Raw genomic sequence first — 26,349 nt, 5'->3', positions numbered from 1 at the left:
CATCCCTCCCACCCTGCTGATCCCATTCTCCCCCACTTTCCTGTATTGTAGGATAGGTTTTCATACCAAAACGAGTGTGCATTTTATTCCTTCCTTTAGTCGAATGTGATGAGAGTAAGCTTCATGTTTTTCTCTCTCCTCCCCTCTTTTTCCCTCCACTGAAAAGTCTTTTGCTTGCCTCTTTTATGAGAAATAATTTGCCCCATTCCATTTCTCCCTTTCTCCTCCCAATACATTTTTCTCTTGCTGCTTAATTTCATTTCTTTAAGATATGATCCCATCCTATTTAATTCACTCTGTGCTCTGTGTGTGTGCGTGTGTGTGTGTGTGTGTGCAATCCTACCAACTCCCCAAATACTGAAAAGTTTCAAGAGTTACAAATATTGTCTTTCCATGTAGGAATGTAAACAGTTCAACTTTAGTAAGTCCCTTTGACTTCTCTTTGCTGTTTACCTTTTCATGCTTCTCTTCATTCTTGTGTTTGAAAGTCAGATTTTCTTTTCAGCTCTGGTCTTTCCATCAAGAATGCTTTAAAGTCCTCTATTTTGTTGAAAGACCATTGTTTCCCCTGAAGTATTATACTCAGTTTTGCTGGGTAGGTGATTCTTGGTTATTTTCCTACTTCCTTTGACTTTGGGAATATCATATTCCACGCCCTTTGATCCCTTAATGTAGAAGCTGCTAGATCTTGTGTTATCCTGATTGTATTGCCACAATATTTGAATTGTTTCTTTCCAGCTGCTTGCAATATTTTCTCCTTGACCTGGGAACTCTGGAATTTGGCCACAATGTTCCTAGGAGTTTCTCTTTTTGGATGTCTTTCAGGTGGTGATGGGTAGATTCTTTCAATATTTATTTTGCCCTCTCATTCGAGAATATCAGGGCAGTTTTCCTTGATAATTTCATGAAAGATGATGTCCAGGCTCTTGTTTTGATCACGGCTTTCAGGTAGTCCCATAATTTTTAAATTGTCTCTCCTGGATCTATTTTCTAGGTCAGTGTTTTTCCAATGAGGTATTTCATGTTATCTTCCATTTGTTCATTCTTTTGGTTTTGTTTTGTGATTTCTTGGTTTCTCATAAAGTCATTAGCCTCCATCTGTTCCATTCTAATTTTGAAAGAACTATTTTCTTCAGTGAGCTTTTGGACATCCTTTTCCATTTGACTGATTCTGCTTTTTCAAGCATTCTTCTCCTCATTGGCTTTTTGAACCTCTTTTGCCAATTGAGTTAGCCTATTTTTAAAGGTGTTATTTTCTTCAGCATCTTTTTGGGTCTCTTTTAGCAAGGTGTTGACCTGCTTTTCCTGTTTTTCTTGCATCTCTCTCATTTCTCTTCCCAGTTTTCCCTCCACCTCTCTAACTTGATTTTCAAAATCCTTTTTGAGCTCTTCCATGGCCTCAGCCCCTTGAATATTGATTTTGGACGTTTGGGATACAGAAGCCTTGACTTCTATGTCTTTCCCTGATGGTAAGCCTCGTTCTTCCTCATCTGAAAGGATGGGAAGAGATGTCTGTTCACCACGAAAGTAACCTTCTCTGGTCTTATTTTTTTTTCCATTTTTTGGGCATTTTCCCAACCAGTTACTTGACTCTTGGGTCCTTTGTCAAGAGTAGGGTATACTTTGAGAATCTGTGAGATCTCAGTTGCTCCAAGGTGGCACGATCAAGCATGTGCTGCTCTGGACGCAGAAAGGGATTTTTATGTCCAGAATCTTAGCAATTACCTCTCCACAGCCACCTAGCCTCCAGTTCCATCAAGTCAGCACTGGGGGCTGATTTTCAGATAAGCTGTATGGGCAGGTGTAACGGGACGAGTTAGAGCCAACCCCTATCCATTTCAGGACGCCATACTGAGAGCCTGCCTAGATAACCTAGGGGCTTGTCAGTAGGGGTGGAACTAGATGGATTTCAGGAGGAAGGGTCTCGTCTTTGTTTGCAACGTGGCAGTTCTTTGTCCTGGCTCCGGATGTCCAGTGGAGAAGACACCCATATAAGGAAAGGTGATAGGTGATAGGTTCAATGTGAAAGGTGATAGCTGATAGGTTCAACGTAAGGCTTAGGAATGTTTTACATAAAGACTACATATGCATGTGAATGAGATGAAATAAACGGAGTCTTCACCACCTTCGTCTCCCGCCCCATTTCATTACTCACGAGATCAAGGCCTCTTGCTGGACAAGAGCCTTGGGTCGCGGTCAGGGGTTCCCGTAAATGGTCTAGGGGACCCCAACAGGCAGGGCCGCCATTCAGTGTGAGACAAAGACCAGCTAGGCCAGGTCCTCCACCCAGGGCTGAGGTAAGACTCAGCTCTTCAGTGCCCCCAGGGGTTTTTACGCTGTATGGGCTGCTGTGCACTCTCTGTGGCTGCTGCCTGCTGCTGGAGCTATAGGAAGGCCCTTCTCCCTTCCTGGCCAACTGAATAAACCACATCACAGATCTTTGGCGCCTGTGGGTTGAGGGATCTGAGAACCTGCTGCTGCAACTGGAGACTCCACAACTGGAAATTCCACTCCTGAGGTGTCCTCCTTCCAGAGTCTCATCGCGTTGCTCCACGCCACATCAGGCGGGCAAGGCCAGGCTGGGCTCCACGCTCCGCTCAGCGTCTAGCACAAACGAAGTTTCTGTGGGCCTTTCAGGTCACCGTAGGCTGAAAATCTCCTCCAGTCTGTTGTTCTCCACTTCTGCTGCTCCACGATTTGTTGAGAGTCCCTCTCTACAGGTATTTTGTGGGCTGTGTGGGGAGACCCTACATAAGTGTGTTTTTCTAGTCCCCCATCTTGGCTCCGCCACCCCACTCATGTTTTTTCATTTTAACGAAAATCCACCTCTGGTCTCCCTTATCTATGGGAAAAAAAACCCTTATAATAAATATATACAATTCAAATTCCTGCAATTAAATTTTTTTCTATTCTTCTAACTCTTCCTGAAACAAGTATTTCTGCTACATAGATGACTGAACTCTTTCCTTTCCTAATCCTAGGTTACACTTTGCAATGTCTTTTTTGCCATTTTCTCTGCCCACCTTTGCACTGAAATCACCAAATATCAAGGTGTATATTGACTTCATCTGGAGAAATCTACCATTTTTTTCATAGAATTTCTTGACCTCATCTTTTGCTTTGATGTTGACTCCAAAGTTCCAAGGAGGTTTCGGGAGCTGCTATATTTGCGTTTGGCTAATGAGATCTGTAAAGTAAGTAGGCTGAATCACCTGAGTCACTTCTTGTTTGTTAGATCCAATGATATCAATCCTTTTCTTGATTTCTCAAAGAGCCTGTGAGCCATCCTTCCATTTCCTGATTTCTGTGGCTTCATTTATAGCAAAAATGTCAATATTGATACACATGCTATCCTCCAATGGAATGCTGAATAGGAATCAATGGAGAAGGATCTCACATTTAAGGAAGTGCAGTTCAACTGAAGTTCAAACTATACCCAAAGGACTATACAACTGTGTTATATGTACCCTTTGACCCAGCAATACCACTACTAGGTCTGTATTCCAAAGAGATCATAAAGAAGGGAAAGGACCCACATGCACAAAAATGTTTATAGCAGCTTTTTGTGAGAGCAAAGTATTGGAAATTGAAGGGATGCTCATCGATTGGGAAATGGCTGAACAAGCTGGGGTGTATGAATGGAGTGGAATACTACTGTGCTATGAGAGTGATGAGTAGGCTGATTTCAGAAAAACCTGGAAAGGCTCACATGAACTCATGCTGAATGAAGTGAGCAGAACTACGAGAACATTGTACACAGTAACAGCCACTTTGTGTGATAAGTAACTTTGATAGACTTCGTTCTTCTGAGAAGTACAAGGCTCTAAGACAATTCCAAAAGACTCGTTGGAAGAAATGACATCGACCTCCAGACAAAGAACTGTGAAGTCTGACTGCAGATTTAAGAGCACTATTTTTCTCTGTTTTTCTTTCTCGTTTTTCCCTTTTCTTCTGATTCTTCTTTCACAACATGACTAATGTGGAAACGCGCGTAATATGATTGTCCACATATAGCCTATATCAGAGCGTTTTCTGTCTTGGGGAAAGGGAAGGGGAGACGAAAGGAGAAAATAATTGTGGAACTCAAAACCTTATAAAAGTGAATGCTGAAAAGAAGTATTTTTTTAAATAGAAAAGAAAATGAGGTTCAAAGCTGCAATTTCATAGCCACCTTCTGCTTCCTTTTCTGACACTGTCTGTTATCACTGGAGTCCTGCAAGAGGGATGCCCACAAATTTTGTCTTTTTGTTTTAGGAATTGCCATGGCCAAAAGTCACCACCTGGTGGCGAGCCCATAGCTAAGACTGCTCAGGATCCTCATGCTCCTATCTCAGCAGCCTCCTCTTGTCCGATGCCTTCCCTGCCCCAGTTGTCAGGGTTCTCGCCATCCTCATACTGACTCATTCATGTACACGGAACAGAAGAGACGCTCTCTGAGGACAGAGGCCACTTCACTGCTCTTTCTGTATCTCAGTCCCTACAATGTAGCAAGAACTTCTCAGATTATACAGAGCTGAATGGACTTACCACCTCCACACTGATCTGGGGCTTCCATTCCCCATTATCCATTGTGGTGTCCGATCCTTCCTATCCCAGAGATCATTCTCCTCAAAAGAGAAAATAGAAGTAAAGGAGAAGATTGTATCAGCTCATTTATGCCAATCCCTTCCTTGTACTTTCTCTTACCTGCAACATAGCTTGCTTGCAATGCACTCGCACGCACGCACACACACAGACACACACACACACACACACACACACACGCAGAAATTTACACTTGAATCTAAAATATTGAAGCGAGTTAGACCTAATTATGGGAAATCGAATGATTCCAACCATTCTCAAGTTATTTCCATTTTTTTAAGAGCTGGAGCGGGAGGATAAGAAGGTAGTCTAATCGGCACCCAAATAAAGGATGTTGAGAAATAAAACAGGTATTAAGGTATTTGTGGAATTCACACACGAGGTTTACGTGGACCCACTCCCCGCGCGCGCCCCCGCCCCAGCTCGCCCCCGCTTTGCCCCCGCGCCCCATTGTCCGCCCGCCCCACGTTCGCCCCGCGTTCCCCCAATGTTCCTCCCGCGTGTCCACGGTAGCGGCCGACGCGGACGCGATCGCGGCTGGCGGGCGGGGGAGGGTCGGAGCCGTTTCTGCAGGTACCTTCTCTGCATGTACCCGGGCGGGTCAGGGCCGGGAGAGGAGGGGCGGGGGAGGGGCCAGGGCTCGGGCACGGTGCCCTCCTCTGTGCCAGGACACGGCCGCACCCCCAAACCTGGGCACAGAGGCGGCCCCTCCCCTTGTCTGCCCCCCAAACCTGGGCACAGCTCTCCCGCCAGAGTTGCCCCTGGTGCAGCTGCCTCTGGTTCATCCCCTAACCTCTCCCCCAAATCCCCAGCATCCAGGGATGTCGGTAACCGAGTTGGGTCCCTCGGTGCCAGGCCTGCTTGCCCCCTTGCTTCCTCTCCCCACAAACAACCCCAAAATGGAGTTGCCCAGGCCCGGACTCACTTCCCAGTGCCAAGGCCTGGCATGCCTTTCCACCTCCCTCTGGGCCAAAGTTGTGTTGATTTTCCCAGTGAGTGTGTGCATACACGTGTCTGTGTGACTTGTGTGTATTTGGAGAGGGTGGGAGAGCTGGCAACAGTCCCGTGCCCAGACCTGATGCACCCTGTCCCCTGGCCCCAGATGCCCCCCTTGGCTGGCCAGACTGGGACTCATCACCCACTCTTTGCCTGGTCTTGGCCAGGCTCATCCTCCCAGTGCCAGAGGCCAGCTGCCCTCCAGCTTACCCTCTAACGTGGGGCAACCCCAGCCCGGGGATCATCCTCCCAGGATGAAGGCCCTGCTGCCCCTGGCTCACTGGGTGACCCTGCCGGAGCATCATGGCCCCCTTCCTAGTTCCTCCCTGAAGGAAATCCTCTCAGGCCACTGGCCACTTCCCTCCACTTCCCCTGAACTTTGCAGAGCTGAACCAAACTCAGACTCCCGGCACGTGCAAGTGATCCCTTTTCGTTGGGTTAGCAGCTCCTGAAAAGGACTGTGGAGGGTGTTGTGGGTCATTGCTGGGCAGATGAGAGAAGGCCAGGCTGCTCCACACTGGAGCTATTGAAAAGTGTCAATGTTTGTGGTTGAAACCTTACCAATACCCCAGGCCCTTTCTGGGCAGCCTGGAAGAGTCTGTCCATCTCTGGCCCTGCAAATTCTGTTCACAGTCTGGGCAGATCCTGTGTGCTCACCAGCCTGAGCCAACAGGAGTCCATCCCTGTGGGTCAGTGACTGCCAGAGCAAGACAGTAGGTGGCCTTCAGATGAAAGTCACTTGGCTGGGGAGGCATGTGAAGGTTCAAGGCAGGGGGATGGTAGCATCTTGGCCTGACAGTCCCCAGGAGACTGTGGGAGACTAGTGAGATTCTGGGTAAAATCAGCTCTCATTTGCACATAACAGGATGGAGTGGGGTGAGTCAGGATAAAGCAGAGGGATGTAGGGGGCAGGTGCCCCAGGTTCTAACACCACCCTGGCCCTGCTGGTGACCATGTGATGGCAGATGAGGCAGTATCTTTCTAAACTGGGCTTTTATCCTCTCACATGAAAACAAAGGACTCTTCTTGATGAGCGCCACCTTATTGGGGGCCAGTACTGTGACTGCCTCTGAAATCTCCAAGGGCCCTTTCAATACTCATATTCTATGGTTGTAGGTCAGCATAGGAAGTAGTAGCAGAGAGAGAGTTCTGCCTTTACTGGGCCTGCAACCATGCCTTGTGCTGTTCAAAACATGGGGGTTTTTTGAGGGGGGGAGGGCAGAGCAGGGATTAGATTATGATGACAGAGGGTAGGGTTGGCTTTTCCCTTTGACTGTAGAATTCAGAATAGTCAAGAGCTTAGATTCTCTGTCTTTATGATACTGGAATGCTGAAGATAAGGCTACCTGGCAGACCGGGGGCTTTCCTTGGCAATTTAGGGGGTGCCCATACAGCCTTTTCAGGCCTCCCCTGGGATGTGGTTAGGTTTGTATCCACAACAGCCTGACTACTAGCTGTACTGCTTTGTTTGAGGCCTCGGGCAAAGACTCCACCCAAGCATGGGGGAGGGAGGGTGAGAGCTGATGCTGATGCCCGAGTGGGTGGGCATTCAAAGACTCCAGTGGGGCAGACTTGATTACCATGTGGGGGTGGAAGCTAGCAAGGGACATCAGGCCAGCTGTCTGCCTTGGCTGCTGCCGATTTCCCTCTTCCTGTCCTTGCCAAGTGGGCACCCCATCTTCAGAGAAGCTCACGGGTCGACCAAATGGGCTTCCTTAGCCAGGGAGACATGTGGTTTCTTGCTTTTTAGGACAAGTCTAGTAGGAACTCTCCCTGCTAGCCAAACCAGGCCTTCTTGTTCTCCCAACTGGCAGAGACATCCATTGGGGTCTCTGTCCCACGACCCAAGCAAGCATCTTGGAAATGAAAGCAGTAACCCCCAGAATACAGCTTCTGGCAAAAGTCACAGGCCCTCCAAAATCAAGGTTGGGTATATTAGAGATGGTTTTATAGCATGGATAGACTAGGAAACCAAGCTGAGATCCCCTACAACCTGGTCTCGTCTGTAATCTGAGTTAGGGGTGGTCTAATTCATGTTCATGACATCCATGTCTCCTAAGGCTGGGACAGCCTCCCTTTTGTATCAGCCCTCTGTCACTGAAACTTTGCTTGTGCAATCCTTGACAATTCAGAAATCCCTGAGGAGGCAGTGAGGTTGGAGCTGAGGGAGCTGGGGGACAGGAAGGCCCAGGGCCTGCTTTGGAGGCTCTTCCTCCAAAGAGGTATGGGGACCCCTGGAGAATTTACCACTTGTCTGTTTACTCATTTGTAAAATGAGTTCAATAATCCAGTTGTCCATTGAGGGCTCTTACTAAAGAAACACATGACCTAAGGGGTGGGGTTAGTATCTGATGGTTAGCTTGGACCCCATCCACCCTCCAGAATGATCACAGAACTGGGTGCTGTTGGGGATGAGGGGAAACAAAGACATGGAAGGGAAAGCAGGCCTTTCCCTCAGAGTTAACAACTATGGCGAGAAGGAAATTGTGTGTGTGTGTGAAGCGACCTGAGAACAATCCCAAGGCAAGTGTCAAAACCCCAGATTCAGTAAAGACACCAAGGGAGACATTCCAAATGGAGGCTGGAGAGAGAGTGAGGGCAGCGCTTCACCAGGGAAGCCACCTGCAAGAAGATGTCACGGCCAGCTCAGGCACAAAGCTGGCAGGCTTGGCCCTGGTGAGCAGCCACCCTCAGCGTCTGGGAGACACTTCAGAAACTCTTTAGGAAAGCGCCTCTCTGTCCCAGTGCAGCCAGCTTTCCTTTTGGAGGAATCCATCCCTCCCCTTCAACGTCTCCCCCATCAGGCTCTTCTCAGGGGGTCCCAGAAAATCACACCTAGTCAGTCAGTAAGCACAGCTTCTCATTACTTTTTGCTTCTTCCAGGAATTTCTAGCACTTCTAGAGTGAGATTTTGATGATGTCTCGACGCAGTCAGCGCCTGAGCCATCGTTACCATGTTGATGATGATGGAGGCAGCAGCAGCAGCAGCAGTGGAGGAAGTTCCCTGGTGGCTGGTCAGCACACTGCCTTCAAGGACAGTCCCTTAAGGTAAGCCACTCCACAGCGACCCTAGGTCATCTTCCAGATCACAACCACTCAGGGCAGCCAAGGGCCTGGCCAGCTTCCATGTGCACCTTTCTTTCCTGCCCCCATCTTTGGTGGAAACATCACTCTAGTGCTTTCTTTCCCCACAAATGCGAGAATTTCCTGTCCCCAGCACCGTCTCTTCCCCTTCTACCCCAACCTGGGCTGCTGCTGCCTTCACTCTCTGAGAACAGGAACTAGGGAGGGGTGACTTTGAGCATTGAGAGGGCCAGAAACTGAGGCTTAAAGCTGGGCAGGGAACAACCATCATGTGGCCCAGTACCCACGGTTTCTGGGGTGAGCTGCAGGGCCTAGCAAGAGCATAGGAAGCCATGGGGGTGATGGACCTGTGGGGGAGGAGACAGGTTCAGGTGGCTTTAGCTCCTCTTGTACCTCATCATGGTGGTTCCATTTGGAAAGAGGCCCTGCCTGGCCCATGGGAGCTGGGGTTTTGTTCCAATGTTATAAAGGATTCATCTGTTGAAGGAATAAGAACAGAAGAGGGCTTTGGGGATCATTTCTTTTCATCCTAGAAGCTCCTTGAAAGTCTCTTCCTCCTCCAGGCCTTTCTCCCCCTGTTTTTCTCCTGCTTCATCTCCTTCACCCTCTTTCCTTTGCTCTTCATGCTTGGCGCCCCCCAGGACTCTGAAGAGGAAATCTGGCAGTGTGAAACGCCTCTCACCAGCCCCTCACCTGGGCCCTGCTTCCAATCCTCACACTACCTACTACAGTGAATCAGTGGTCAGCGAGTCCTACGTCAGGGGCCCCCGGGTCGCCTCGGTGGACAAAAGCTCCATCCTACAAGATCAGCTGGACAGCGATGTCTACTGGAGTGAACGTGGTGAGCTCTGGCCAGAGCTTGACAAACCCGAGGGCTTGGGCTGGGGAGAAGGAAGGAAGCTCCTCCCTGTCTTCTAAAGATTCCTAAGGAGGCTAGTGTCTGTTGGGAGTTACCTTACTCCTCCAGGTTGGCTCATCTCCCTGGATCCTCCCAGGTGGGAGATCCTTCCATTCTCCTGAAGCCCCTCAGTCCCATAGATGGCACTTTTCCAGATCTGGGTGACAATAACCATGCCTCCTAAGGCAGAAGGCCACCTGGTTTTGTGCAGCCAATGAGCTAAAAATCATCTTTACATGTTTCAGTAAAGTTCCATTACACTTAAAAACATAAAAAGTGTTCTTACCTCATACAGAAATAGGAAGGGGGCCAGATTTTGCCCTTGTGCAGAACTCCATTCCTGCCCTAAACCACATGGGGGGTGCTTCTGGGTTCAGACCCCCAAAGGGGTGGGAAGTCTGAATTCTGAAAAGTTCTGCCAGGTGTTCCACCTCTGGCAGCTGCTGTTGCTGGAAGCCTGAAGCTCCCTGCTTATCAGGCACCTCCATGCTCTGTGCAGGTGGGGACTTGGTGAGGAGGAGGAGAGGCCTGGGAGGTGCTGAGAAGAGTAAGATCAATGGACTGAATGAGGGCAAAGTCACCTATGATATCTATGGATCTTCCTCAGGATACTCCTCGGAGGATGACTCTGCAGGTAGGCAGCACTTCCTGCCTACTGGAACTCCATCCCCTGGACGCTGCCCCGTGTACTTTGAAGGGTGCCCCATCCAGGGGGGATGGGGAGAACATAGATTTCAGATAAAAGGATAGAGAACTCTGCAGTCTGGCTCCAGGTGGGGGTTTGGAGGTTGGGAGGGCCCAAGCCTCAGCATGGTAATGGGGATGCCTGAGGCCCACTTGTGTCTCCTTCTGGGTGGCTCCTCATGTCTTCACTTTCCTGCAGGGCACACACTTATGGACCAGCCTGGCTCAGCATCCTCATTAAGGAATGCTGCCTCCCAAGTTGGCGCTTTCTTGTGGGTGGCCATCACTTTTCCAGGTGGGTTCTGGGAGTGGGTGGGCACACTGCCCAGGGCAGTCCCTGCTGTGGGCCCATAAGAGCTTCCTCATTCCTATGCTGGGGCACACCAGGCCTGGGTGCTAACCCTAGGACAGTGTGTGGAGACAGGCTTTTATGGCAGGATCCCCAGGCACAGCTAGAAAGCCTTGGGAGATTCAAGGAGCAGCTGCAGAGTGGGCAGGCTGGGAGCAAGCTAACTCTGGGATAGGAGGGCGAAGCCTTTGAACCCCTCTGCTGGGACTTTTACAGGTTGGCTCTTTGGCCTGTTCTACTGGTGGCTGGGCACTACCTGCTACCGCCTGACCACAGCTGCCTCCCTGCTGGACGTCTTTGTCTTAACCAGGTCAGTGAGGCCTCCCTGGGCTCTGCCAGAACCAAAGAACCCATGCTTGAAAAAGCTTCACCACGCTTGAGCTCAGTTCAGCTTTTGAGACTTTTGTGCCATGAATCTTATGACAGAAGGTCAGGTCAGGGTCAGGGGTGTGCTGGAATCAGCTGGAACCAGCTTGAACCTGCTCCTGAGTGTCAGCTACCAGTCAGGGCTCCTCTGGGTATCTAGACTGAAGAAGAAGATGGGACAAGTTGTGTGTGCCTTCACCTCCTTCAGAACTGCTTGTTAACCCTTCCCCAGCACATGCCAATCCCCATGAGCACAGGTGCTGCTCTATTCCTGAGTATCTTGGAGGAGCTGTCCCCTCAGTAGTTCCTGCCTCTCATCTCCACTGACTCTGGTGGCTTCACCTTGGCCAGTTGGAAAGTCCTGAGCTCCCAGGGGTTGTAGTCTCTTCCCAGTCCTTCGGGTAGCCAGGCCATCCTTACAGTTTCTCTGTGGGGGGTCATGTCCAGGTTTCCAGGCAGCCTCCAGGGCTGTGTCCAGGAGCCTCTAGAGCAGGGGTAGGGAACCTGCGCTCTCCAGGCCACATGTAGCCTTCTAGGTCCTGGGGTGCAACCTTTGGACTGAGGCCAAGTTTTACAGAACAAATCCTTTTCTTAAGGAGATTTGTTCTTGGAAGTCTAGATTCAGTCAAAGGGCCACCCTTGAGGACCTCAAGTGCCACATGTGATCTCCAGGCTGCAGGTTCCCTATCTAGCTCTGGATTCTTGGGGCCACAGGCTAGGCCCAGGGAGACTAGCCAACCTTGTCAGGGCTTACTCCTTCCAAGTCCCAATTTGACAAGCACTGAAATGATTTAGCCAAAAGAAGCCTGCCCAATTCACTAGCATATAAGCACATTCCTGAGAGCCCTGGGAGGGAGATGCCTTCCACCAGCCCTGTCACCTTTCATAACAACATTCACACATTTGACCAAGGTCAAATTTTCTCCTTCCACTTGACCTCGAGGGCTGTCCATAAAAGCCCAGAGCTCCCCATCGTAGCTGTCCCAGGGTGGGGGCACACCCTTTGTTGGTTTCCTCAGCAGCTCAGGGAGGGTCGCACAGGAATCTGGTGGGGAAGACCAGGCACTAATGTCTCCTCCTTCATCCCCATGAAATCCAGGAGCTTTTCAACTCTGAAGAAGTTGTTTCTGCTTCTCTTGATGCTGTTGCTTCTGGCTTCGCTGGCTTACGGTGAGCCTTGCTGAGTCCCCAGGGCACCCTGCCAGCCCAGACAGACAAGGGCTTGGGGGCAGGGCTGCTGAACGCAAGTCTGGAAGACAGAGCTTTGAAGGGGAGCCTTTAGCCTTTAGGGGAAAAGGGACCCAGGCCTTGTATGGGAAAGTTCTTGTGCCTGAAATGGGATAGACGGCCTGTGTCTCCTCCTCTTGATCCAATCCCACAAGCCTTTCTTGTGCATCTTCTGTATGCAGGCCTCCCAGACTCATGCTGCATGCCTACTATGACAGTGCTGGCTTTACATGGGTGTTTGATCTGCCCCCTCAGTGGTCACTGTCAAGGCACTTGAGGGTGGGGGAACTGGTAGAAGAGCTGAGTCCACAATGAATGGGTTAGCTGGGCAGGACACAGCCAATGCCAGCTCTGGAGGCCTTTGCCCCTTCTCACTGGGGAGAATGGACAGGGTGGTCCTCCCTGGATGGTCCCAAAAGAGCTGTACTCTGTTCAGGAACCATGACATCACTTACCCCCTACTATGAGATGAAGCCCAGCTTGGGAATGGTGACACCACAAGCTGTCAGTTACCAGGACCTCTATTCAGCTGGCATCTCCTGAAAGCACTCTGATCCTCCAGAAGAGACAGGGCTGTATGTGGACCAGGCTTGGGACCAGGAGGCAGGACTTCTCCATGTCCTCTCCCCAGCTGCTTCTTGTCCCTCATTTTTCTCATAATCCAAAAGTGTGTAATGACTCCTGAAAGGATCATGAGAGATGCCTTTCCTGAAGGGTCTTGCCTTCCAGATCATGGGGCCCATAATGCATGCACCTTCCTTGGGCCAGGGTCTGAGCCCATGTGGATGTGACACTGCCAGACACAGTCCAGGTGTAGGTCCTCATCCTGGACATGTTTCCCTTCTGGTGCCTCAGCCTCTGCCTTCATTAGCCTTTCCTCCCATGTGCTAGGTGCTTGGTATTTTTACCCCTATGGACTACAGACATTCCACCCTGCTATGCTGTCCTGGTGGGCAGCAAAGGGCAGCAACAGGAGAGAGGAGGTGTGGGAAGCAGGAGAATCCACCCCATATTTCCAGGTGAGTGCCTGGGTGAGTGCCAGGAACACTTTGTGCAGGACAGGCAGACAGTCTGCTCACAACCAAGTCTGTTCCAATCAACCCCAGAATCACTCAGTCCACTACCATTTCTTAAGTGTGGCCTACTGTGTGTCAGGCACTGTGCTAAGGGATGGGAATTCAAAGAAAGAATTCAAACCCAAACAAACAAGCCCACAGTCCCTGCCCTGAAGGAGTCCCCGAGTCATGAGGAAACAACTAGGTACAATGGAGATCTACCAGGACAGATGGGAGTGAAGCAGTAGAGGGAGTTGGCTATGCTGTTTCTTCTATGGCAGCCATACAGACTATTACCATACCATCTTTGAAGACAGTTCTGGCCTGGCAGGATCTTCCAGGTGGTGTCCTCTCCTAGCGCTGTCTTTGAAACAGCTCTGCAGCACTATGAGGCATCAGAGGAGGGGGAAGCAGGATTAGCCAGAGGAAGCTGCTTTTGTTTCCATTTTGTAATGAACAAAAGTCTGTTTTATTTCCCTTCTCCCTCTCCCACCCATTCAGAAAAATGAAAAGCAAACCACTTGTAACAAATGTGCAGAGTTAAGCAAACCAGTCCCTTTTTGGCCATGTCTAAAAGATCTATGTCTCCTTCTGCCTCCTGAGGCCATCTCTCCGTCAGAAGTTGGGTCATTTTCCAGAAAAGTACTTGGTCACTGCATCGATCAGAGTTCTAAAGTCTTTCAAAGTTGCTTCTTTGTGGTTCTTCTCACTCTGCTCTGCACCAGTTCATACAAAGTCTTCTCAGGTTTCTCTCAATACCACCTATTTCATTGTTTCTTAGAGCACGGTTGTATTCAATCCTTACACCATAATTTATTCAGCTCTTGCCCAGTTCGGGGGCAAGCCAGTAGTTTCCATTTCTTTGTCTTTGCTGTTTGGGTGCCAAGTGTGTGTCATGCAGAAGATAGGTCATTCATCTCAGTGGTGACAGTCTCTTCTTAATGGTCTGTGCTGTGGGGCAAGAGATGAGAATATAAATCCAGGCTATAATGAAGCCTTCATTTAGTAACCTCGATTTATCCATGGATTTCCATCTCCAAACTCATCAATCTTTGCACCAGGGCCACTCACAAGCAGCATTAGGAGACTCTCTCACCTTGGATATGCAGATCCCTGGGGAGCCAGGGTCAGAAAACCTGGGCTCAAGTTTGAGCTTTGCCACTTGCTAGCTTTGGGACCTGGGGCAGTTCAATGCCAACCTCTCAAGACTCAGCCTCCCGCGTTCCCCTGCTGCCTTCAACTGAAATCATAGTTGCCTCCCCGAAAAGGCCTTCCCTAACACCTTGTCACACAGTGAAGTGATTCTGGAGGGGGGGGGGGTCTCCAGAAATTGGTAGCAGAGCCCAGACTATCAGAGTTGATCAAGCTGGGAAGACTTGAAGGCTGTGTGCAGATCCTGGTGTCTGCCCACCAGAAGCTTGGCCACCAGGTGATTGGATTTGGGGAGTCATGATGACTTGGGAAGCAGATAAAAAGACCAAACAACCTTTGCCTTCTGCAGCCACCTTCTGTTTGTGGACAGAGGTCAGGGGACCTCAGAGAAGGACAAAGAGTACTTGGTCTCCCTCAGTCCTCACACAGTCCAACCACAGTCTAAGTGGTTGACATTATTCCAGTGTAATCTGAGGGGTGACATGGAGTGGTGGGATAAAGGACATGGCTCTAGAAACAGCAACAGATGAGGTGCTGGATGTCAGATGCACAATGAGGTCCACGATTTTGGACACAGCCAGTGTCAGAATTTGATTTGTCTGACTTCTCATGTCAGCTGCAAGGAGTTTTTTTTTCAGATGTGGGGGGGAAAACAATCAGTGGAATGATCACTCACAGGCAGAAGAATTTGGAGGAGGCAAATCAGCCTCAAGGATTAGATTTCATCACATTTTTAAAGGCAACTAAAAAACCCCATAGTTGCTATTCCAAATGAGCATAAGGCAACAGAGGGCAAAGGAAGTCCAGGAGGAAGCTGAGAAGATCATTTTGTCCTTGTGACCCCAACACTCGGCATAGCCTGTTACACTTAGTGGGAGTGTATCAGTGTTTGTTGGCTGTCATTGTACTAAGTCCACAAAACAACGTGCAAGGGAAGAAGACACAACTATTATTTGTCAGTAAGAAAGTCCCCAGGCACAGGATACATGATCAGCACCAAAAGATGTCACAACGAAACCAAAGGACCATCTTCACGGAATGAGAAATGCTGGTTACACGAATCATTTCAGCATCAAGGACCAGATCAGTGACTGGGCCCCACAAAGGTCAAAATCGAGCAAGTTAGAAGAAAGGGGGACAAAAGGGGAAAAAACATACCGTACAGCTCCAACAGCTCCAGTCCTTCCTCTTCAGATGTGTCAACCACTCAGGCACGGCAAAAGGAACACTGACTCATAGCATCGTTTCCTAAGGATGTTTGACTGCTGCCCCAAAACATCACATTCCAGTGAGAAGGCCAGCAATCCTAGAGGCTGCCTCCGTCAGAGACCAGCGGCTCTTGGCAAGCAAAGAAACCAAAGGCAACACTGGATCTGAAAATAGGCCACTGGCGCAAGAGAAGAAGAGGGTGGTGACTAAAGGATACAAACAGTGGCCCCGTGAAACGGCAAACATCAGGAAGGGCCCTCAGCCTCCCTCTTCAGCTCAGTCCTGAGAGTGGAGGCCCCCAAATTCTTGAGTCAGCTCCTTCCCCTCTCAGTGACTCACCTTGTTAGGAAGCTGTTCCTGCCTCTGAAATGTGCCACAACTTCTACCTTGCCAGGACAAGCAAAGCAACTCTAACCCTGTCCATGTCCACAAAGTCTGAAAACCATTTTCACGTCTCCTCATCGTGTTGTGTGTTTCCAAAAGTTTTCTTGATATCATTGGTTTTTACTTAACCTACCTTTCCCAGTGTGTCTTCTCAGAAAGAGAAGCAGGGAATTTGGAAAAACCCTGCAAAGCTTGTGTGATCTACTAGTGAAAATCATTTTGAATTAGGTACATCTTTACACACACACACACACCCACACACACACAAACGCACACATCCCACTGACTTTGAAGACTTGTCTCTAGCTTTTGCTTTCATGTGACCCACCTTGCTCAGTGTATCCTTCCCATTTTGCCCTCCCACAGAGCCAGCCCTTAAGCAAAAGAATAAACCAAAAAGGGGAAGAAAAGTTCAGCAGAACACAGCAGGCGAGCCCAGCATTAGATGCAGGTTCCCTGCCAGTATTTCCCACCCTAGCCAGGACGGGAAGGGAAGAAGATCCTCATGGGTCATCTCTGTTCTTTCCATTTCCATGGTTGTCTGTGGTGCTTGTTTTCTTGTTCTCCTCATTCATTTATTCCACTTTTCCCCAGTTCATGTAAGTCTTCTAATTAAGCAGAGTTGTGGCTTCGTACAGCATAGTCATATTTCCTTGTATCCATAAGCCACTCCTCTGTCAATGAGTTCTTTGCTACCAAAGAACTTTCTTAGTGGTTCAATTGGTATGGCACTGAATAAGTTAATTTAGGTAGTTTTATCATTTTTATGCTACTGGCTTGACCTACCCACGAGGAGTGAGTACATCTCCAACTGTTGAGATCTCTACGTATGAAGAATGTTTTGTAATTGTGTTCATATAGTTCCTGTGTGTGTCTTGGCAGGCAAACTCTCAGGTTGTATACAGTATACAATTGTATACAGTTATTTTCAATGGAATTTCTCTTTCTATCTCTTCCTGCTGGATTTTCTTGATTAATATATAGAAATGCTGATGGTTTTGATGGGCTTCCAACTTTCTTTAAGTAATTGTTTGAACTGGTTTTGTTTTAAACTGGTTTTTTAGATGACTCTCTAGGGTTCTCTTGGTAAACCATTGTATCATCTACCAAAAGAGATAGTTTTGGTTCCTCATTGCAGTTTTTTCCCTTCAGTTTCTTTTCTGCCTTATTGCTATATCTAGCAGTTGCTGTAACTGGTACAACACTGAATAGCAATGGTTGGCAATGGACTTTCTTCCTTTACCGTGATCTTACTGGGAAGGCTTATCCCCATTACATATCATGCTTGCTCTTGGTTTTAGTTAGATAATACTTATTTTAAAGAAGACTCCATTTATTCCTGTGCTTTCTAGTGTTTTTCAACAGGGATGAGGCATTTTGTCAAAAGCTTTGTCTGCACCTGTTGAAATCATATAAATTTGTTGTTTATGTTATTGATATAATCAGTTACATTTATAGTTTTCCTAATAATTGACCCAGGCCCAACTTCTTGGTATCAATCCAGCTTGGTCACAGTGTCACAATATATCTTTGTGATATATTCCTGTAATCTCCTTTCTTAGCATTTAATATTTTTCATCAATATTCATTAAGGAAATTGATCTATAGTTCCCTTTCTTGGGGAGACGTGACTCTCCTTGGTTTGGGTATCAAGATTATATTTTTGTCATAGAAAGAATTTGATAAGATTCTATCTTTACCTGTTTTTCAAATCGTTTATTTAGTGTTGGAATTGATTACTTTTTAATCATTTGGAAAAATTTGATTTAGTCCTGGGGTTTTTTCTTAGAGAGATCATTTATAGCTTGTTTCGTTCCTTTTTCTAAGATGGGGTTATTTAAGGGCTCTGTTAAACAGGACTATTTATATTTGTAAAATTCATTTCATTTAGATTTTCATTTTTATTATTGGCATGTAGTTGGGCAACAAAGCTCCTAGTAATTACTTTTATTTTCTCTTCATAGATTGTAAATTCACTGTTTTCATTTTCTGATGTAATAATTTGGTTTTCTTTTGTAAAAATTAAATTAGCCAAGGATTTATCTATTTAATTGTTTTTCTCAAAGCTTATAGTTTTATTTATTAGTTCATTGGGGTTTTGTTCTTTCAATTTCGTTCATCTTTCTATCGATTCAAGATTTTAATTTTGGTGTTTAATTGGGAAGGGATTAATCTGTTGGTTTTCTAAATATTTTAGTTGCATGTCTAATTCTTTAATCTGTTTCTTTGTCTCTTTGATTGATGTAAGCATTTGAAAATATACATTTCCCTCTAAGTCCTGCATTGACTGCATCCCCAAAATTTAGTTATGTCATTGTCACCATGAAATTGTTAACCATTTCTATGATTTGTTCTTTGACTCATCCATTCTTTAGGATCCATTCTGTAAGATCCATTCTTTTTCTCCAACTCCTCTATTTGTGTATCTTTCTGTTTCAAGCATATTTCTTGTAAATAACATATTGTTGGATTCTGGTTTCTAATCCATTCAACTGTATTCTTCCATTTTATGAGTGAGTTCATCCCATTCCCATTCACAGTTGTGTTCATTAAATGTATATTTTTTTCCATGCTATTCTTTTACACTCATCCTTTTGTTTTTTACTCTGTCCCTTCTTCAGTAGTCTTTTGTTTCTGACCTTTGCCTCCCTTAATCTATCCCGTCATTCTTCCCTCCCCCTCACCTTTCTCTTAGACGCTTTTCCTCCTACTTCTCCTTGCGTAAAATGAATCTCTCCATCTCATTGTGTGTGTATGTGTATTCTTCCCTCTTTCAACCAGTTCAGATGAGAATAAGGTTCGTGTTGCCTGTTCCCCTCTTCTGTCCCTCCCATTGTATAAACTCTTTCTAGTGCACCCCATTTATGAGATAACTTTCCCCATTCTTTCTCTCCTTCCCCACAACCTTCCAGTGCATTTCTCTTCTCCACCCTTCCATTCTTTTGAGATCCTCACAACATAATACAGTCATTCAGGTCGCTATCTATTTAGACTGCTTCTAGGACCCGTGGTGATCATAAAATTCTGAAGTGGTTACATGTATCATCTTGCCACACAAGGGATCTAAACAATTTGCCCTTTTTTAGTGACTTGTGATTTCTCACTCATGTTCACCTTATTATTCTTCTCCTGAGTTCTGTGTTTGAATGTCAAATTTTCTATTCTGTTCTGGTCTTTTCATCAGGAATGCTTGAAAGTTCTCTATTTCACGAAGGGTCCTTATTCCCCTGTAGGACGATACACAGTTTTGCTGGGTAGTTTAATCTTATTGTGGGCTCTAATCCTAGATCTTTTCCACTCCAGAATATGATATCCCAAGCCCTGTACTCCTTTAATGTGGAAGCTTCTAAATCTCATGTGTCCTGACAGTACTGGATTATTTCTCTCTGGCTATTTGCAGAATTTTCTCCTTGACCTGGCAGTTCTGGATTTAGAACAGTTGCTGGGAGTTTTCATGTAGGGGTTTCTTTCAGGAAATGATTTGTGGTTTCAAGTTCTACTTTGCCCTCTGATTCTAACACATCTGGGCATTTTCCTTTGTAATATCTTAAAATATTATGTTGAGCTCCTTTTTTGTTCCTGGCTTTTGGATAGACAAATGACTCTCCAATTCTCTCTCCTCAATCCATTTCTAGGTCATTGGAGTTTTGTATGAGATCCTATACATTTTCTCTTGAATTGATTTTATTTTTTGTTGTTGTCTCCTAGAGTTATTAGCTTCTATTTGCTCAGTTCTAATTTTTAAGGAATTCAGTATTTTTGTGCCTCTTTTACTAATTATTCATTCTTTTCTCATATCTTTCTTGTACCGCTTTTTAAAAATTTTTCCTCTTCCACTCTTAAAATCACTTTTTGTTCATTTTTATCTCATTCTTTAACTCTTCTAGGAATTCTTGTTCAACTCTTATCCAATCTACCCTTTTTCTTGGAGGATTTGCTTAAAGATATCTTCAAGTCATTGGCTTCTTCTGTCTTTCTGTCTTGAGCCATAGTAGCCCTTTGTGGTCAGGTTCAGTTTTGTTTACTCATTCTTCCAGCCTATTTCTTGACTATGAACTTGATGTTGGCATTGGGCTCAGCTCACCTCTGGGCTTTCTTAGTTCAGTCCGCAAACTTTCAGTGCTTCCATAGTGGTGATATCTGTTCACTGCTATTCTTGTCTGAGTTGTGCAAGTTCCTGACTCAGGTTTAGGTCTTCTGGCTTGCGGGTGCTGGAGTTTCTGTAGAATGTTATTGGACTCAGTCATTGTTAGCACACTTTGAGGTTCTGCAGGTTCAGAGGGACCGAACTTATTGACTCTTCTTGCGTCTGGGTCTCCTACCCGAGGTATCCCACTGCAGGACTAAAAGTGAACATTGAGTCCCCAGCTGTGCTCTGGGGCTCAGGTCCAGAACCTCTTTGCAGAACCCCTTTCTTGATCAGTGCTCAGCTAGGGCCTCGCTCACTCATAACTGCTCCTCTCAGCCCTACGTCTGTAGCCTAGAAGAGTCATTTGGCCCCCTTCATGCTCCCAGGATAGCCTGGGATCTGCTCCTGCTCAGGGATTCAGTTCTAGCCCTTTTACCATCCTTGGGCAATGAAATGCTTCCCACTGTCCTGGCTGCCATTATGTTGGGCTCCTGGCCAGCCCCCACCTCAGTGTCCACAGCTCTCTTATTTCTTAAGCTTCCCTGGGCTGGAGAAATGACGCACAGGGATGTTTTCTTGGCTTTCCTCATGAGAATGTGGTCTGGCACATTATCTAGATGGTTAGAGAGGAGGTGGGCTGGGCTCATCAAAAATGCCCATCCTCCCTCTGTTCTCTTGGTTCTGCCCCTGTGCTGTGTGGTTGGTGGGGAGGGGACCTTCTGCATGCTTAGCCTCCTTTGTACCTCTTGGGGAGGTCTCTGACCTGGCTTTTTGCCCTGAGCTCTCTCAGCTTCTTCGACATTTCGACCCTGGTGACCCTGGCCCTCCCTCATCACTCTCCTGGCTCACTGCCGCAGTGTCCTGAGTGGCCTCCCTGCCTCCAGTCTGTTCTGCACTCTGCTCTCAAAGGAACTTTCCTTAAGAACAGAGCAGACCAAGTGACTTCCCTCCTCAGTCAATGGCAGGGCCTCCCCTTTGCCCCCCAGAGGAAAACAGCCCCACCCTGTCTTTCCAGCCTTAGCCTCATTGGTCTTCTGTACTCCTTTCACACTCGGTGACCCTACCCAAATGGCTGCCCCCATGCTGAGAATTCATTCTGGTGCTCTTTCTTCCAGTCAGCCTGTCAACCCACATGTATTTATTAAGCACTTCCTCAGTGCCGGGTCCCGGCCTAGGGGACACAGGTACACAAAATGAAACCATTCCCATTGACCAGGAACTTCCATTCTCAGGCGGAGACCAACAATGCTTACGTTTTTGTAAATAGCGTAAGTGTGAAATGAAGAAATCTGCCGACAGCAGTTAAACGACCTGGTGGCTTTTAATGTCCTTGTCTCCTCCATTCAAATGGAAGTTCTTCGTACACAAGAAAGGTTTCCTTCTTGGTCCTTGTGTTCTCAGCACTCAGCCCCACCTCGGGCACACAGTGGTGCTTAACAAATGCCCAGTGCTCCTTGTTCCTCCTCCTAAGAGACTTTTCATCTTTGTGTGTTTTCCTCCTTGTTCCCAAGGCTGAACAGCATGTCCTGTCCAAGGTTCATGCCCTAGAAAGGCGGCTGGAAACTCTGGCTTCTGAATACTCTGCACGTTGGCAGAAGGAGGCCATCAGGCTGGAGTTGCTGGAGCTGCAGGGGGCCAGTGGGAATGGAGGTGGAAAAAGCCTGAGCCACGAGGATATTTCAACTGTCCTGGAGGGCCTGATGAGCCGATGGGAACCCACCCTGAAGAAGGACTTCCGTAGGGACACCACTGCCCACATCCAGGTGAGGAGAACGCTCTGCTAAGAAGACCAGGTCGGCAAGCCCAGCTAGTGGAAGGCATAGAGGTCTTGAGGTGAGGCAGCACTCTGGGCTTGGCAGGACCTGCCAAGTTCTCTGGGTCTTGTTGAACGCCTGTCTCCTTTTTTGTGGTCTCCAGGAAGCACTCACCACCCTCAGGGCAGAACATCGGCAAGATTTGGATAATGTTCTAAAGAAGATTTCTCAGGCATCCCAGGTAATCCAGAAGCTCTGACGCTTCTGGAGGCAGAGACACAGGGGATGGAGGGCGGGGGGGGGGGGGGGCGGGCGAAAGGGTGCGGGGAGGGGGGGAGAGGGGGCAGAGACGTCTTGGGGGAGGTCACTTGTAGCTGGAAATGTTGGTGCTGCTGTCAGTAGACCTAACACTTGCTTACAGGTTTCTGGCCAGATTCCATACTTGTATGGGAGCATATTCGATTGACTCATTGTCCCTGAGAGCTCCTGTCTGAGGACTCTGGATCCCCTTGTCCGAAGGATAAGCAGAGAGCTTACTGATCTAAAGCAACCTAAGCCTCCTCCTGTAGCTCCTTTCTGGAACCCCTTTCCTGTACTGAGCACATCCATGCATGAAGACTAGGGAGGGATAAGATTGTCAATGAGAAGACTGTAACTCAACAGCTGAGTTTGAAACTCTTTTCAGGGACTGAGAAGTGACCTCACCACTCTAGGGAAAGTGGTTCATGCCTAATCTCAGCTGAGTTGGGGTCTCTGTCAGATGCCTCCTCTTGGTGGGATGATAAGAGAGGAGTCCAGTCTTTGAAAGGTCTAGCCCAAACTCAAGGTCAAGATTTCTGGAGCCCAACAGTTTGCAGAGACTCAGATCCTCCTTAGCAGACAGAGGGTCCACCCAGAGGAGACAATGAGTCCCCAGAGTGTGGTTTGGTGTTTTCATCAGTCTCATTGTGCCATCATCTTCCTTACAGGAGCTGGAAAGCTGGGTGCTCCAGCTAAAATCTGAATGGCAGAGGTAAGGCCCCAAACTAACTGGCAAAGAGAAGAGGAGGGAAGGAAGGCTAGAAAACTAGACCAGAGAAAGCACCACTGAGATTCTCTGGGGGGGTGTCAGTAGAGCCAGAATACTTGGGTTAGCATGTCCATAGGATTAATCCCAGCTGGTAAGGACCTCAGAGAGCAGATGAGGGTCCTGAGGCCTGGGAGGGAAATGACTTGCCCAGGGTCACACAGGGAGTAAATGTCAGGGAAGACTTGCACCCAGATCTCTGGTTCTGTTCTTTCCCTTTGATAGTGGTTCTGCTTGACTCTATCCTGTGTCACTAGCCAGTGGCTGCCCTTCCCTTTTCCTTTTGTCACTGTCTAGTTTGGCCCAAGAAGCCCTCCAGGAAAACATATTAAAGGCTATGGGTCCACTGGAGGCCCAGCTGGCTGGCCTGAGACAGGAACTGGCAGCCCTGAGCCAGAGACAGGCTGCAGTGGCAGAGGAAGTAGACCTTTGGCCACAGAAGATGGCAGCCCTGCGCAGTGATGTGAGTCCTCCAGTCCACCACTTAGACCACATGTGCCCCTCTCTCCAAGGTGGGCTGCCTGAGCATCTGCCCAGGGAGACCCAACCCTCTAAGGTGTCCACTGGGGTCCAATGAGATCTTTTTTGGTAGACCTGAAAGCAGTGGGAAAATGCCAGTCACTTGGTTCACAACCGTCCCTTCCCTGGCACCAGGAAGACATGCATAGGCTCTGAGCTCTCAGAGTCTTTCTAGACACCCCCTCCCCAGGTCCCCTGTCCCGGCCCTCTTTCTTCCTTACCTCTACTGTTTTGTGGATGGTCTCTGGTGGTTTCTAGGTGGAGTCTCAGTTCCCAGCCTGGATCAGTCAGTACCTTCTTCGAGACAAGGGCGCTAAGGCTGGGCTTCTTCAGCTGGAGGAGGTACAGGCCCAACTTCGGGACCTGGAGCACAGAATCCTCACTCAGGTGGCAGAAGGGCAGGTCAAATCTGCCAGTGAAGCTGCTGCCAGCCTGAGGCTGACCCTTCACAAGGAAGGAGTGACTGGGGTCACAGAGGAGGTGAGGCCTGCCCCATTCCCTGTCTGCCTGTCGGAGGTCATGGGTTTGCCCTGAGAGGAGCCTCCAGGGAAGGAAGGGGAAGCCCTGGCAGAGCAGGTAGCACACGTGGCCCTCTGGTGAAAGGGCTGGGCCAGTTCTGCAGGCAGCTAGGCCCATGAGTCCATCCATGCCTGTCTTTTAGGATGTGCACCAGATTGTGAATGAGGCCCTGAAGAGATACAGTGAAGACCGCATTGGGCTAGTGGATTATGCCCTGGAGTCCTCAGGTAGGTAGCCTGTAGAAAGCCAGAGGGCTGGGGACATGATGGTTGCCCATTAAGGGACAGCAGGAATTAAAAACTCATGATGCCCCTTATGGGACGGGGCAGTTGAAGGGCTGATGCCCTGGCAGTGACCCCTCATCTTCAGGACTACCTCTGTGTCCTGCCAGCCCTCAGCTGCCCCCACCTCACTTCTCTCCCTCTTGTTCTTTCAGGGGCCAGCATCATCAGTAGCCGCTGCTCAGAGACCTATGATACCAAGACGGCCCTTCTCAGTCTGTTTGGCATCCCCTTGTGGTACTATTTCCAGTCCCCAAGAGCCATCCTCCAGGTATGACAGAACAAAGGGCCCCCAGCTTGGCTCTCTGCCATCTCCCACCTTCTGTGGGGGCTGGGCTCTCAAGGTGGGAGGATTACACAATGGAAATCTATTCCATTGGCTGCCCACCTGACTTGTCACCTGACTTGTCTTCTGCCCACAGCCAGATGTTTACCCTGGCAACTGCTGGGCATTCCGGGGCCCCCAGGGCTTTGCTGTGGTTCGATTATCTGCCCGCATCCACCTCAGTGCTGTCACCTTGGAGCATGTACCCAAAGCCCTGTCTCCCATCAGCAACATCCCTAGCGCCCCCAAGGATTTTGTCATCTTGGTGAGTATCTGAGCCTTGCAGCTCTCCATTCCAGTATGCCTGACAGCCATTTCTTAACAGCAGCATTGTGAGGTGAGGAATGGAAGGATGTGCCCATTTTACAGCTGGGATATTGAGGCTGGTCTCTGGACTCCACAACCAGCCCTTTCCCTGCTCCCCCTCTTCTTAGAGAGAAGCCAGAAGAGGACAGCTGACAGCAGTCAAGATTTCAATGCTGTCTCAGGGTCCTTTTATACAACTCCTTTATACATGGGTGCCTCCATGGCCAGGTGTCCCATGGGGGAGCTGAGTGGGGATGATGAGCACCATTCCCTACAGTCACCTCCTTAGGGCAGAGTTGGAATGTCCTCATAAGGAGGATGTGGGTGAAAAAAGTGGAGCCAGAGGAGAAGAAGAAACGTGTAGGGGAACAGGATGCTTCAGGACCTAAATCCTGATAGATGAAGAAACTGAGGCACCTACAATTAAATTGTGTGTCCCAAGCCATTCAGCAGCTTAGGGGAAGAGGCAGAGAAGGAGGCCAGGGGCTTGGAGGGAAAAGGATCTGTCTACTGAGTTAGTGAGAGATGCTGGAAGGTGAGGGGACCAAAGAAGGAAACATCATGGTGGCTTTTCCTTTCTCCCCTTTACTCTCCCCAATGTATCCCCCCCTACACCCCCTTCCTCCTCCTCTTCCACCTCCTCCTCCACAACCTCCCCTTCCTTTGCCTCCCTGGATAGATCTGGATTCATGTCCTAACAGCATGACCTTTCCTCTAACCCCCTCCCATCCATCCATCCATCCATCCATCCCTTCCCTTTGCTTTTCCTTCTCTGTAGGGGCTAAATGAAGATTCACAGTCGGAAGGGGTGGCCCTCGGGCACTTTACCTATGATAATGCTGGGGAGTCCATTCAGACCTTCCACTTTCAGGTATGGAGGGCTGGCCCCACAGTGTCCCAGGGAGGCTGGTGCTCTTGAAGGCTAGTTCACCAGCCATGGGGATGCTGTGGCTTTGCTAGGAGCTGCAGTTTGAGCCAGGACCCCATGGTTCTGATAGCAACCTGAGGGATAACATTCAGCCACTGAAGAAGGCCTGGGGGGGACGGGCTCTGGGGTCAGGATGTCCACCAAGGGATCACGAGCCTTCCTGACCCCAGTCTCCTCTTCCCACAGGGCAATGACACAGCCCCATACCAGGTGGTCGAACTTCGGATCTTAAGCAACTGGGGTCACCCTGAGTACACCTGCATTTACCGCTTCCGGGTCCATGGGAAGCCTGCTAATTAGCCTCTCCCCCCCAGGGCCTTTCCCCTCTTTCCCCCTTCAGCCCCTCCCCTCCCCCAGCAAGCACTTCATCCCACTTTCTCGCCCTCTCCCACACTTCATCCCTTATGGCCACTGTGGCTTCTGGGAGAGATACAAGGTGGGAGCCTACCACCATGGAGCAGTTTGGCCCCACCCTGCCCTCTCTGATGGAGAGGAGATCACCAGCTCAGCTATTTGTTTCACTCCCCATCCTCT

The 26,349-nt window shown here is 48.5% G+C and overlaps 1 protein-coding gene across 1 annotated transcript; it reads left to right on the top strand.

The window, feature by feature from the left end:
• Positions 1-8,497: 8,497 nt before the first annotated feature.
• On the top strand, positions 8,498-26,115 carry LOC140532101 (SUN domain-containing protein 2-like). Its single transcript, XM_072650646.1, has 17 exons — positions 8,498-8,628; positions 9,306-9,505; positions 10,062-10,196; positions 10,446-10,541; positions 10,812-10,905; positions 12,371-12,467; positions 13,112-13,207; positions 21,629-21,880; positions 22,035-22,112; positions 22,840-22,883; positions 23,235-23,400; positions 23,715-23,936; positions 24,118-24,202; positions 24,412-24,527; positions 24,679-24,846; positions 25,666-25,758; positions 26,002-26,115. The coding sequence occupies exons 1-17, from the start codon at positions 8,498-8,500 to the stop codon at positions 26,113-26,115; spliced, it is 2,187 nt and encodes a 728-aa protein (XP_072506747.1).
• The last annotated feature ends 234 nt before the right edge of the window (positions 26,116-26,349 follow it).

The sequence above is a fragment of the Notamacropus eugenii genome, chromosome 3 (genome assembly GCF_028372415.1).
Source record: "Notamacropus eugenii isolate mMacEug1 chromosome 3, mMacEug1.pri_v2, whole genome shotgun sequence".
NCBI classification, from domain to species: Eukaryota; Metazoa; Chordata; class Mammalia; order Diprotodontia; family Macropodidae; genus Notamacropus; species Notamacropus eugenii.
The sequence above is the reverse complement of the archived record's forward strand: the minus strand, read 5'-3'. Positions and strand labels throughout refer to the sequence as shown.

What these genes read in the sequence shown, in the direction of transcription:
- LOC140532101 (XM_072650646.1), top strand. Translation starts at nt 8,498, where the DNA reads ATGTCTCGACGCAGTCAGCGCCTGAGCCATCGTTACCATGTTGATGAT. An exon ending in GGTGGCCATCACTTTTCCAG is followed by an intron (nt 10,542 to 10,811) that starts GTGGGTTCTGGG and finishes GGACTTTTACAG; the next exon opens with GTTGGCTCTTTGGCCTGTTC. An exon ending in ACACCACTGCCCACATCCAG is followed by an intron (nt 21,881 to 22,034) that starts GTGAGGAGAACG and finishes TGTGGTCTCCAG; the next exon opens with GAAGCACTCACCACCCTCAG.